This window comes from Cervus canadensis, chromosome 26 (genome assembly GCF_019320065.1).
Source record: "Cervus canadensis isolate Bull #8, Minnesota chromosome 26, ASM1932006v1, whole genome shotgun sequence".
In the NCBI taxonomy this organism is placed as follows: domain Eukaryota; kingdom Metazoa; phylum Chordata; class Mammalia; order Artiodactyla; family Cervidae; genus Cervus; species Cervus canadensis.
The window spans coordinates 49,413,112-49,426,774 of NC_057411.1; the positions used below are offsets into that span (position 1 = coordinate 49,413,112).

General features: G+C 53.7%; 1 protein-coding gene across 1 annotated transcript in view; it reads left to right on the plus strand.

Moving 5' to 3' along the window:
* SORCS2 (sortilin related VPS10 domain containing receptor 2) overlaps nt 1-13,663 on the plus strand; it is a 488,906-nt gene that overhangs the window by 412,580 nt on the left and 62,663 nt on the right. Inside the window, exons 6-8 of the mRNA XM_043447910.1 lie at nt 2,272-2,336; nt 5,531-5,649; nt 7,985-8,074. Coding sequence (XP_043303845.1) covers nt 2,272-2,336; nt 5,531-5,649; nt 7,985-8,074 — 274 coding nt within the window. The remainder of the gene's footprint in view (nt 1-2,271; nt 2,337-5,530; nt 5,650-7,984; nt 8,075-13,663) is intronic.

Consider the following 13,663-nt stretch of genomic DNA (forward strand, 5'->3'; position numbering starts at 1 on the left):
CGGTGAGCGCCAGTGCCTGCCAGGTGGGGGGCAAGAGGCAGGCCTCTGTCCTGAAGGGAGGTGAGGGGGTGACCGCTGCAGCCCTGGAGCGGGTGGTGGGCGTCTTTGAGGGTTTAGCGGAATTGTTTGCATCAGAGCTTCCCTTAGTAACTGTCAACTCCCCAGGCTCCCAGAACTCTCGACTTTTCCAACAGCTTGCTCAGGCACAGGTCTTCTCAAGCGACTGCTGCTTCCAAACAGCAGACCGAGGGCCTTCCCCAGACACCAGCTTTGGGGACCTTGACAAACAAGAAGGTCTAGGGGGCAACGCTTGTCCCTTCCTGCAGGGAGCCAGGCTCCATCTGAGCTGTGTAAGTGCAGAGGTTCACGAGGTCTTTCAAGACCCGCGGTCTAGGGTTTCTGGGGGCAGGGACCCCAGGCTCACCGTGCTCCCAGCCTGTTGCTGGGCCTGGTGTGTGGGCCCGCTGGGAAGCGGCAGGGGAGAGACTCTGATGGAGAGAGAGAGGGGGAATGGATGGATGAATAAAAAGTGAGATAAATGAATGAGTGATTGAGAAAGTGAGTGAGTGAGTGAATGTGAGCAAGCCATAGGCCAGGTGTCATTACCCCATTCACAGATGATGGATGATCAAACTAAACTTCCCCTGCTGAGCCGAGGACCCGTCAGTGCTCCTGGTAAAGGGAACAATGTCTGACTTTATTCAGAAAAGAGAGGAAAATGTCAGGCAGGAGACCTCCTTCCAAGGAGCTTACAGATAGCCTATTCACCAAACCTAAATCAACACTTCACCTTCCTCTTAAGACTGTCTGGAGGGTCAGAGTGATTGATGCTGGCTGCCCACACTGAAATGCCCTGACTGCACTTCCCACCACCCGGAGATTCTGTGGATTTCCTGTGTCCAGCTGGGACCACCTGGTCCCTGGAGGAGACGAAGCACACAGGGACCCCGGTGCCAAGCTGCTGGGTGTCAAGTTGAGAACTGGGGGGTCGGCTCCGGGCCAGGGGCTGTCAGCAGTGGGAGCTGAGTGCTCTGTGGGGACGTCTTACTGGCCTGGAGGGGCCGTGGGGATGCCTGTCCTGGGCGCTGAGTGGCGCCTCTGATGACACTCGCTCTGATGCAATGAGACTCTGCATCAGATTCTCAGTCTGCTCTTTGGCAAAGTAAATGTGCTGCACCAGCTAGGTCAGTGTCCGGGAGACAGTCAGCTTGGTGGATGCCTCTTGAATAGTCATATTGGCTGGAATGTACCTTGTAACAAATGCAGTCAGCTCATCACACCCACGACCTCCTGGGTGTTCTCGCTTAAGAGATGGCTGAAGTACACAGAGGTTCTAAAGGGAGTGGACAGACAGAAGGTGACCATCCGGTTGACAGGTGGAACCAGTAAAATCTGGGAAACCCTGGACCACATCACATCATCCTGAAGTGTCATTTCACGTGAAAAACCTGCACTCCACCTCCTGGCTGCCCTGTTCTGGGCGGGCAGGGGTCAGCACTGTCCTTGCCCCCCATGGAGGATGTAGCCCCAGGCCCCGTGCCCTCAGGACGTGTCATCCTCCCGTTCTTCTCAGCCCTCGTTGAGCACTCTGTTGTCCTCAGCCACGGTCCCCACAGTGTCCCTCTGATTCCTGAACCCCTGGACCAGTCGTGTTTGACTCTTTGCGACCCCCTGGACTGTATAGTCCTTGGAACTCTCCAGGCCAGAATACTGGAGTGGGTAGCCTTTCCCTTCCCCAGAGGATCTTCCCAACCCAGGGGTCGAACCCAGGTCTCCCGCATTGCAGATGGATTCTTTACCAGCTGAGCCACAAGAGAAGCCCAAGAATACTGGAGTGGGTAGCCTATCCCTTCTCCAGCGGATCTTCCCGACCCAGAAATCAAACCGGGGTCTCCTGCATTGCAGGCAGATTCTTTACCAAGAGCTGTCAGGGAAGCCCCCAAATTAGAATGATATTTCCAGACCTCTCAGGCCTCGTAAGATTGTTTCGATCATTAACACACAGACGCACACACACGTGCATACACACATGTACAGACATGGGCGTACAAGTCTTCTCTAAACTACTATAAATGTAAGAATGCCCAGCAAGGCAGAGGTGGGGGCTCTGCCGGCCTCCCAAGAGCAGGTGGGCTCTGGGGGAGGGACGTGTCCTCTGAGCCTGGGACCCAGGAGGCCATGAGGCTCCCAGGGGTTCTGGCATCAGGCAGGCCCGGCAGGAAGGGCTTGGGGGCTTCGTTTCCAAAGCCAACCTCTGCCATTCTTTTCCAGGGCTGTGTCTGGGGTGGATGCTGACCCTGACTTGGTCCACGTGGAGGCCCAGGACCTTGGAGGAGGTAAGCAGGGAAGATGTAGGAGCCGGGCACCCCGAGTGCTCACCCCATGGCAGGCTCGGCCGCCCTTGTCCTTGGCGACTGGCCCTGAACAGCTGACCTCGCTGTGTTACGATGTGGCATAATTTTAAATGTGCTTGTTTTCCAGCCAGGGATAAATTGAAGTCAAGGAGCTCCGCTCCAGTGGAAAAGTCTATTAAGAGGGCGATTTGTTCTGGCCCCTGAGCACTGAGTGGTTCCCCATCTCTCAGCCCCGATCCCTCCCCTGCACTTGCTGAGTGCTGAGGGGGGGCAGGGACTCCGAGGGCTCCCCCCGCCTCCGGGGGGATAGGGGCCTTCCTGGCAGATGAGCCCAGGGGCCACACAAGCTATGAGAAAGGTCCTCTCCCGACAGAACCATGCAGTGTTCTAGAACACCACAGCCAGTAGGACCTGTAGGTTGTGCCTTCACTCAACAAACACTGGCTGAGCCCCCTGCGGGCCAGGCCCAGGGCTGACCCTCCTGAGGACCCACAGGTGGACAGGATACAGCCCTGCCCCTTGCCTGGCAGGACCTCCTTGGTTTCTACTGGAGTGCAGACCCGGGCAGGGTCAAGCTTAACCTACAGTGGGTGCTGACGAATGCAACCTGCTGTCCCCGGCGGGGGGACATACTACATGGAGGGCGGGCTCAGTGCCAGGCACCAGAGTCCCGGCCGGTGACTGAAGCTCTGGAGATAGCTCCCAGCCCTCTGCGTGGCAGCCGGGTGACCCTGGAAGTGACCTCAGCTCCCCGCACTCAGCGTCCTTCTCTGTGGAAGGGGTCCCACGCGAAGTGCTCAGCCTGGGGCGGTATGGGTCATCGAGTGGGCGGGGGGGATCCCCCTACCACCTCCAAGCCCTCGGCTCTTCCCTGGACGCCCGCAGCCCCCACCTGCAGGGAGCAGGGCAGTGGTACTGTTGCTTCTGCTTCACTTCTTGGGCTCAGTCATGGGGCCTGGAGCCGGTGCAGACCCCAGCCCTGCCACCCTCCGTGCAAAAATCCCAAATCACCCCCCTGCTCCCGGCCACCCCGGTCTGGGAATCCTGCTAGAACCCAGTCCAGCCGAGCTTGGTGGCGCAGAATCCTGGCCTTTAGGACCCACTGCACTGGCCACCCCCACCCACCCTCCAGCCAGCCTGAGCTGCTGACCTTTCCCCAAGGTCACCCTGCCCCTGTCATTGTCTCCGCAGGAAGGCTGGGCCCCTGTCCCCGGAAGGACGCTGCAGTGACATTGCAGGCTGTGGACAGGAGGACAGTCACTCCTGTCACACTGGGGCTTGCTCACGAGAGCCAAGCGTCCACCTCCCTTCTCAGCCCCGTGGTCAGAAACTTCCCCTCGGCAGCCGGAGTGGCTCCAGAGAGTGGTTTATGCCACAGAGATTAGCGCGGGCTATGGGTCAGCCCCTTTCCCACTGCACAGCCCGTCAGCACCATGAGAGGTGGTCTTTGTCTGTCTTGCTGGCGGTAGAGCTGGAACAAGGAGGATCTGACCATCGTTACATAAGTGAGCGAACAAGCGGAGGAATGCATGCGTGAGTGAGTGGGCAAGTGAGTGAACGAATGAGCGAATGGGTGAGTGAGCAGACTGAGGTCCACTGAGGCTGGTCTGAGTTAGACCCCACAGCATGCCCAGCCAGGCAAGCCCACGACAGGACATTCAGTGTTGACCACAGGGAGTGACTGGCCTGTTTAGAGGGGAGACGGACGTGGTTCTAGAGGGAACGGGCTGTGGCACAGCCATGGCTGATTGCAAGCCTACTGTGCGTGCTGTTTCAGGGCTGATTGTGAGCCTACTGTGCGTGCTATTTCAGGGCTGATTGAGAGCCTACTGTGTGCAGTTTCAGGGGTTGATTGTGAGCCTACTGTGTGCACTGTTTTCAGGGCTGATTGTGAGCCTACTGTGCTCACAATTTTCAGGGCTGATTGCAATCCTACTGTGCGCACTATTTCAGGGGACCCTGCCAGTGAGTTAAGGCATGTCTTTCGGCCCCCAGCCCGGCCCCCTGGCACTCTCCATCCTGCCCAACTACCCCAGGCCATGGGCAGGATATGCCCCCAAAGGTGCTGACGTCTCTGAGCGCCTGGCTGGGCTCCATTTGGTCCCTGTGGTTAATTCCACTCCTGCCCACATATGGAAGAAATGAGTCCCCAGGGAAGAGGCTCCAGGCAACTCCCCAGGGGCCCCCCATCCCAGAAACAGGGCCTGATGGAAATGCGAGTCTCCAGGCAAAGCTGGTGTTCCATTTGCTCAACCATAGAAATTTCAAAAAGGATGAAAGGGTTTGCCTAAATCTGGAGGGGAAAGAACCCCTGAGTCCCGCTCACACCCACCTGTTGATTGGATGTGAGTGGAGAGACGTCTGGAAGGTGGGAGGGGTCCCAGCCATGACAGGCACTGTGGCCCTGGATGTCCCTTCCCTGGGTGACCACACCGCTGGGCCCGGGGAAGGCCAGTGGGCGGGAGTTGTGTGGGGATCTCCTGCCCACCACCTCTGGGGGTCCCTCTGAGGTCCGTCTCCCAGAGAGGGGTCCAGGTGCCCAGGGATGTGCAGATGTTGTGTCCGCAGGGGCAGAGGGTGCACGGGGCAGAACATGGGCCGAGTCCTGCACTCACAGAGCTGTGCTCTCCTGCACGACTTCAGCCCAGGCTCAGCAGACGCTTCCCATCAAGGCCCGCTGCTGAACGCTTCAGCTTGGCTGCCCGTGTGGCCTGTGCTGCCCGTGACCGCCGTAGTGGTGTGAAGGCGCTGTGTGTGATGCGTCAAGCAGCAGACACAGCTGTGTTCCAATGAGCCTTTCTTTGGGAAAAGCCTGGGGGCCGGCCGGGTGGCCCTGAGTAGACGACTCTCTAACTCCGCTCAGCCTCAGTTTCTGCATCTGGAAGATGGGCCCACCTCCCCCAACCGGAGGATGGCCCTGAGGGTTCAGAGAGCTCCGCCCAGGAGAGCTCCGGGCCCAGAGCCACCCCCCACTCAGCAGCAGGTGTAGTAATCACAGGGCCAACCCTTCAAAATTCAGACCCACAAACAACATCCGCGGTGGTGGTTTCAGGACACAGACGGAGCTGAGAAGGCTCAGCGCTTCGTCAGGTCTGGGGCTGCGTCTGACTCCGTCAGCTAGCGTCTGGGTGTTTAGAGATTTCACGCCCCGCCTGGCTGCGTCTTCTCTCCTGCAGGTTTTCACTACGTCACCTGCCAGATCCGCAACTGCTCCAATAACACGCAGACGATGCCCTTCGCGGGCCTCATCGACCACGGCTCTCTGACCGTGCAGGACGATTACGTCTTCGTTAAGGTGAGCTTGCTTCCGGGGCTCCTGGAAATTGGCAGGAGGTGATGTGGAATATAAGCCACTCTGGGGAAAATGGAATCACTCCAACAGGAAGCCATAAAATGGCTATTTTACTTCCAAGCGCTACTTTCTTCAGTTCCTCCTGCCCCTGTGATGAGGCACCCCACCCCAGAACCCCACAAAGCCAGAGCACTGCCAGTGGGCTGCCATCCGCTCCTTCTCCCTTCTGCCCACCAGGACCCCCCACAGCTCAGGGCCCCCAGGCCTGAACCCGTGTTGCTCCGTCTGGTGCCGGTGGCTTTGAGTTGATGTGGGTTGTCCTGGTCATTGTTCTTGGCTACTGGGCATCAGCCGTCCACAGCCCAGGGACCAAGTCCTGCTCCCTGCTGCTCAGACCACAGTTGGGACCACCCTCCAAAACCGTGTGATCTGACTGTTCAGAAACTCCAGGGAGCAGCTGGTCATACCACTTCTTGATTACTTCCACTGATGAGGAACTCACTCCTTTCAAAACAGCCCACCCGCTCTGAGACAACTCAGATCTCTGGAAATGTCATTACAGCAGTGAGATAAAGTGTTTCCTCGACTCTCATCCACTGGCCCCTGTTCTGCCCCCTAGGATCCCAGGAGATAATACCACAGGCTCTCATGGAGACAGTCCCTAAGGGCACTAGCTGGGTGCTCTCTCCACTGAAGTCTCCCCCATCTCAGAGACACTTCATCGCCCCAGCAGAGTGAACCAACACCTCCTGTAGAGATGGGGCTGGAACTGGCAGGGTGTGTTGTGGCCCCCGTTAGAGCAGTCAGTAAGAGGCTCCTGCCACCGCCGGCCCTGACTCCCAGCCCTGCTCTCATCCTCCTTCACCCACTGCTGACGCCTCTCGGCTTCCCATCTCTTCTGTGTTTGCACATGCTCTTCCCTGGGCTTGGAGTGCTCATGGCCCCCTCTCCACCTCCTCTTCCAATACTCTGTCATGTGCCCCCTCCTCCAGGAAGCCTTCCTTGGCTTCTATCTACTTCAGGCTCGCTGGTTGCCTCCTTGGAGCACTCCTAGCGCTCTGCAGCCCAGGCCACACTGGCATCCTTTTCTGTTTACCGTGGACCCTGCGGTCTGCAGGGAGGGTATGCTCCAGGTCTATGCTCAGCACCTCCCGCTGCATTTCTCAAACATCTGCTGAGTGTTGGAGCGACAATGGCGTCAGCTTCTCTGACAATCAGTCCCACCTGGAGTGTTTGCAAAACATTTTGCTTGGTCCGCCAGCGCCCCAGCCTGAGATCCTGGGGCCACAGCTGTGGCCGAACGGGCTGGGCTGGCCCTTGTGCAGCAGGGGGCCCTGGATGGGGGTGGGGGCTTGGCTAGAGGTGCTGGGAAGGCTGGCCAGGCCGAGGGTGGGCCATGGGAGGGGCTCGGGGAGGACTGGGGTGCTGTAAGGAAGCAGGGGCCACTGTGATCGGGCGGCTCAGGGGCCAGGTCTAGAGGTGGGCGCTCGGGAAGCTGAGCTGCGGTGGGTGAAGGAGCCATCCCTGAGCTCGGCCTTGGCGGCACTCAGGCGTGATCGGGACCACTCTCAGCTCTCGCAGAGGCCTGGTCTGCCGCTGGTGACACTGTCTGCGTCAGACCGGGGAGGCGCGTGCCTGGCTAGGGGCTGGTCAGGGGCCACAGGGCTCCAGCTCCTGGTCCAGTCCGTCTCCCATCACCTGTTTGCACCCTTGCTCCTCTTCCCCTCTCCTTCCTCTCCACTTGTCCCTTCCCCTAAAGAAGCAAATGCCGCTCTTTCCCTGGCTCTTCCGTTGTCTCCCATGGGAGACAAGTTACTCCAGCTCTGGGCCGCACTTTGCTCATCTGTTAAGTGGACGTGACCCCCGCTCGTGGAGTTGCTGGTTTGGTGCGGACACACTGTCTTACGTCATACACGTGGCAGTCTCGGGAGCCTTGCCTGTCGTTTTGCGTCTCTTACCTTGTGTGACTTGAACTCGCCTTTGTCCTGCCTCTTCCTCCACTCGGTGGCCCACCAAGCATCCTCACTAAGAGAAGTTCTGGGGAACAGAATTTTCTTTCCCTTGTACTGTGACTCAGATATAGGGAAGCAACGTGCTGAAAGAGGGAAGGAGATTAGTTCTAACTGAGGGAGGTGGAGGAAGACTTCCCAGAGGTGGGGCATTTGGTATGGGGCTCTGGAGGATGAATAGGAGTCTGTCTAGTTCAGGCAAAGCACATGTAAACAACTGGAAAGGGCATTTTCACCCGCTGAAATACAATGTGTGGTTTTTCATTCATGAAGATCTGGCTTAACTGGAAACCGAGCCCCTTAAAAAAGTGTTTTTCCCCTCCTGTTAGGCAACCACAACAAACCAGACCAAATACTACATCTCTTACCGTCGCAGTGAATTCGTCCTGATGAAGCTGCCAAAGTATGCATTGCCGAAGGTAAGAGTGGGTTCCCTGTTCCACCTGGCCCCGAGCTGCGTCCTGACTCAGGGGCCTGCAGGTGCTTGGTGATGGCCGGGTCAGGATGGACAAGAGCAAGGCGGCCGTGCTTCCTCCAATGACTCCCCTCCCCCGCCACTCCATCCTTGCGTGTGCCCAGCTTCATCCCGTTCTAGGGGCTCCACCATGCTCCTTCCTCTGCCTGTTTTTCCTTTTCCCCAGACTCCTGCACATGTGATGTTTCAGAGCAACATCTCCTCCCATTGACCCTCCAGGCTGGTCCTGCTCACACCTTACCCGTCTCTTCCCTGACAGTCAGGGTGTGAGGAGGGCCCTGTGTCCGTCTCCTGCTGTCATCTGGAGTTTCTGGGGCTGGGGTGCAGTTTCTGTTTTATTCACCACTGCATTCCTGCTGTCTACTATGGTGCCTTGTATGCACTAGGTGCTCAATTAATGCTACTTCCTTCCCCTTGTGTGTATGTGTGTATGAGTTGGTCAGTCGTGTCTGACTCTGCAACCCCATGGACTGTAGCCTGCCAGACTCCTCTGTCCATGGGATTCTCCAGACAAGAATACTGGACTGGGTTGCCATTTCCTTCTCCAGGGGATCTCCCCGACCCAGGGATCGAACCCTGGTCTCCTGCATTGCAATCAGATTCTTTATCATCTGAGCCACCAGGGAAGTCCTGGCAAGCAAAGAAGGGGGGAACATGGAGGCTTCCCAGACCCTGCCCCCGCCCTGTTTCAGAGTGAGCTCCACAGTCCCCTCCCTGCTGGTATGGTATTCCAATTTTACAAAGGAAGTGACTGAAGATCAGACAGGCTAAGTATCCTGTCTGAAGTCACACAGCTGGTAAGAAGCCGAAGAATGTTTCACACTGAGGTCCGGGGTGTGGGGGTCTGGGACCAGCCTCCGGCCACATCCCCCTCTGGAGGATGGTTTCCACTCCATGTACATAATTCAGAAACACAGACAGAGCAGCCTTTCCCCACCCACACACTTACTGAGCATCACATATAAGCTGGGAACTGATTCTACAGCTGTGAGTCAGACACCCCAAATTCCTGCCCCGGCTGGGTGTTCAGAGGAAACAGGCAGAAAGTCAGGCAGACAAACGTGTGAAATCATTGCTGGCTGTGGTGTGTGCTGTAAAGGGGATAGGAGGCCGAGCCAGAGTGTGACGGAGGGTCGGGGGGAGCTTCCCTGCCTGAGCAGGGTGTTTGCTCTGAAGCCCGAAGGCTGGGGGAAAGCTGTTCAGGGGTAGGACGGTGCAGGTGCAAAGGCCCTGGGGCCAGAGAGACCTGGCTGGAGGGCAGAGGGTGGGGGCCAGGTGAGAGGAGGCAGTCCTTCCTATCACCCAGCTCCAAAGGATGGCCGAGGACCTGCTGATATGGGTGGCATTCATATTGGTGCTGAGCATCCTCACTCGGGGGTCCAGCCCAGGGCCAGTGATGAGCCGGGGTGGGGGGTGATGCACAACTCAGGCTGCTCTCAGGGATCATCCCCCGACCCCAAGCCCAGGGTGGGGTGTCCCAAGGCCACATACAGTCTTGTGAGCACACTGCCCATCCAGGCAGCAGGCTGCTCCCTCTCCACCAAATTCAGGAGAGCAGCCAGATCCCGTGTTCCCACCAACAATGTGGAGAGCTAGCTAACTGAATTTCCTAATCAGATTTTGTTGTTATGCGGTGAATTTGTGACTCTTGCCTCTTTCCTCCACTCAAACCATTTCCATCTTTTTTTTTTTTTTTTCCATTAATGGCCCAAGTAACATCATGAAAACAACAGAAATCAGAGCTGAGGGGAACTCACCAAGGCCCCCCCGCCTCTTTCCCTCCCTCCCTCCCCTCCCCCAGCCCTGTTTGCGTGCCCCTAGTCCCTGGCCCCAAGCCAGAGCGACTTCTGCAGCTGCATCATTGCAGTCACTCCGTCGGCAGCCTGGCTTTCACATGACAGTGTCTTGGAGAATTTTCCCCAAATGATACATGATATCCCCTTGAAATGACTGCAAAACTTTCAACTCGGGAGACCGTACCTTGTTCAGCTAAGCCAGACTCCTGTTGTTTAGACATTTTGGTTGTTTCCATATTTCATAATTATAAACAGTGCTGGTAGGAATATATTTGTGCCCACAGGTATTTCTTTTTTTATTTTCACAAGTTAGTCTAAGAAAAATTTCTGGACCAAGGATATAAATATTTGTGGAGCTTAGTTGCTTTCTAAAAGGGTTCCACCTTGCCACCAGCAAAGTTAGAATAGGCCTGGTTGAACATAGCTTTGCCAGATTTTGCGTTGTATCATTTCTATTTTCCTTCTACTTAAAAAGGTATAAATGGCCTCATTCTGCCATTTTAATTCACCTATCTCTGAAAACTAAAACGGGTAAACAGTTTTTATTATATTTGTCAGCATTCTTTGCTTAAATTGTTTACTTGTAGAGATTTTTAAAAAATAGTCATGTTCCCTAAGAGAAAAAAAAAAGCAGGCAAAGGCTATAAACAGACAAAAGAGAGGAAAAATCCAAGTGACTACTGATTCTATAAAAACATTCATAAGCATAAAGTGAATGCAAATTTACTTTAAAGTGAAATAGTCTTTTACCTGTAATATGTTCGCATAAAATAAAATCCGTACAGTGTAGGAACAAAGGAGAAAGTGACATCAGGGAAGAGGGTGGGGTGGAAGCAGGCGGTCTGTCTTCTCCCTTAGACAGCAATCACATTGGCACAGCCCTCCTGATGTAACGATTTTGGAACTCCTGGTCCGTTCCAAGGCCTGCAGCTTCCAGAGGAAGGCTTGCAGGGTAAGTCATCAATTTCCACAGTTTGGGCTCTTCCCAAGGTAGCCGCTACCCGTCTCTCCCGACTCCGCCCTCAGTCACAGGGTCGCATCCGTGCACGTGTTCCCGGAACAGTGGACACACCACTTGCAGGACTCAGGAAGCTAACCCTTGGGCACCAGGAGGTCTGGGACGACATGCTCGTGATCATGAAGCGCTTAACTTCTTCCACTTGGAGGTTGTTTTAGCATCTGTAAAGGAACTCGGGAAATGTACATCAGATACTATTATCTAGGTCCTTCAGAGAGGAGCTAAAGCAGAGGATATGGGGGAAGGGTCTGCCCTGGGGTGGCCCCTTGGGGTCTTGCTGGTCTTACAGCCACAGCCTGTTTCCACCCCATCCCCACATTTATTTCCCTTCTTTTCCCTTTTGGAAGCCAACATTTAAGGACAGAGGATGAGATGATCGGATGGCATCCCCGCAATGGACATGAGTTTGAGCAAGCTCCAGGAGATAGTGAAGGACAGGGAAGCCTGGCGTGCTGCAGTCAGTGGGGTCACAAAGATTCAGACATGACTTAACAACAACAGTTTAAGGATGAGGACATTCAGAAGCAACTGCCATATGGAGGGATTTAAAAAGTCATCAAGCATGCCCTGGAAAAAGCTCACACTCAGATAAGGCTTGAGGAGAACTTCAGTTTACACCTTAGGCTGATTCCCAACACACAGCCTGCAGCTAACAAAACAAAAACAAAAACAAAAAATCCAGCAAACCCTGGGGAGGAGAGAAAATGTGATTTCCAGAGTTACTGCATTATTAGATTCCAACATCCAGTTTTCAACAGCAAAGAAACTACAAGGCAAACAAAGCAAGGACCACCCATTCGAAGGGGGAAACACCAACAGAAGTTGTCTCTGAGAAAGGCTAGGTGGCAGATCTACTAGACAAAGACTTTAATATAACTGTCTTCAAGATGCTCAAAGAAATAAAAGAAATGGGGAGGAAGTCAAGAAAACAGTGTACTCATGAATTAGAATTACAAGCATACCTTGTTTTATTGCACCTAGCAGATATTGCATTTTCTTTTTAACAAATTGTAAGTTTGCAACAACCCTGCATGGAGCCAGTCTATTGGGCCATTTTTCCAACAGCATATACTTTTTCTCTTTACGTCACATTTTGGTAAATCTCACAATATTTCAAACCTTTTCATTATTACCATATTCATTATGATCAGTGACTTTTGATGTGACTGCTGTAATTGCTTGGAGCCAACTTAATTGATACACATTATGTGTGTTTTGACTGCTCCCCTGAGCAGCCATTCCCCCATCTTTGTCCTTCTCCTCTGACCTCCCTGTCCCCTCAGACACAACAAAATTGACATTACAATCGTCTCTAAGTGTTCTCATGAAAGGAAGAGTCACGCTTGCTTCACTTTAAATTAAAACCTAGAAATGATTACCCTTAATGAGGAAGACATGTTGAAATCCAATATAGGCTGAAAGTCAGTACTTCTTCAGCAAACAGCCAGGCTGTGAATTGAAAGGAAAAGTTCTTGAAGGAAATTAAAAGTGCTACTCCTAAGAACACATGAACAAACAGCCTTATCACTGATATGGAGAAAGTCTCAATCATCTGGATAGAAGATCACACCAACCACACATTCCATTAAACAAATACCTGAGCCCAGAGCAAAGCGCCATGCTGCGCTAAGGTGCTCAGTCATGTCCGACTCTTTGCAACCCCACGTTCCTCTGTCCATGGGGATTCGCCAGGTAGGAATACCGAGGTGGATTGCTACGCCCTTTTCCAGGGGATCTTCCCAACCCAGGGATCAAACCCAGGCCTCCCACACTGTAGGCGGATCATCGTACCACCTGAGCCACCAGGGGAGACCAAGCAAAGCGCTGACTCTCCTCAATTCCATGAAGGCTGAGAGGTGAGGAAGCTGCAGAAGAAAAGTTTGAAGCTGTCAGAGACTGGTTCGTGAGGTTTAAGGAAAGAAGCCATCTCCGTAACATCATAGTGCAAAGTGAAGCAGCAAGCGCTGATGTATTGATAGAAGCTGCCACAAGTTATCCAGATACAACTAAGATCATTAGTGAAGGTGGCTACAGTAAATAATCAATTTTCATTGTAGACTTACAGCCTCTGCCAGAAGAAGATGCCATCTAGGACTTTCATAGGTCGAGAGGAGAAGTCAATGCCTGACACCAAAGCTTCAAAGGATAAGCTGATGCTCTTGTTAGGGGCTAATGCAGCTGATGACTTTAAGTTGAAGCCTGTGCTCATTTACCATTCTGAAAATGTTAGGGCCCTTATGGATCATGCTAAATCTACTCTGCCTCTGTACTACAAATGGAACAAAGCGTGAATGACAGCATATCTGTTTACAGTATGGTGCACTGCCTACTTTAGGCCCACTCTTGCGACCTAGTGCTCAGAAGAAAAAGATTCCTTTCAAAATATCACTGCTCATTTGACAAGGCACCTGGCCCCATCAAGAGCTCTGATGGGGCTGTGCAGTGAGATTAATGTCAGCATGTCGTTTTCACACCTGCTGACACAGTGTGCATTCTGCAACTCATGGATCTAGGAGTGATTTCAACTTTCAAGTCTTAATATTTAATAAATACAGCTCACAGGGCTATAACTGATATAGACAGTGACTCCTCTGATGGATCTGGGCAAAGTCAATCAAAACCTTCTAGAAAGGATCTGCCATTCTAGATGCCATTAAGAACATTTGTGATTCATGAGAAGAGGTCAAAGCGTCAACATCCGTAGGAGTTTGGAAGAAGT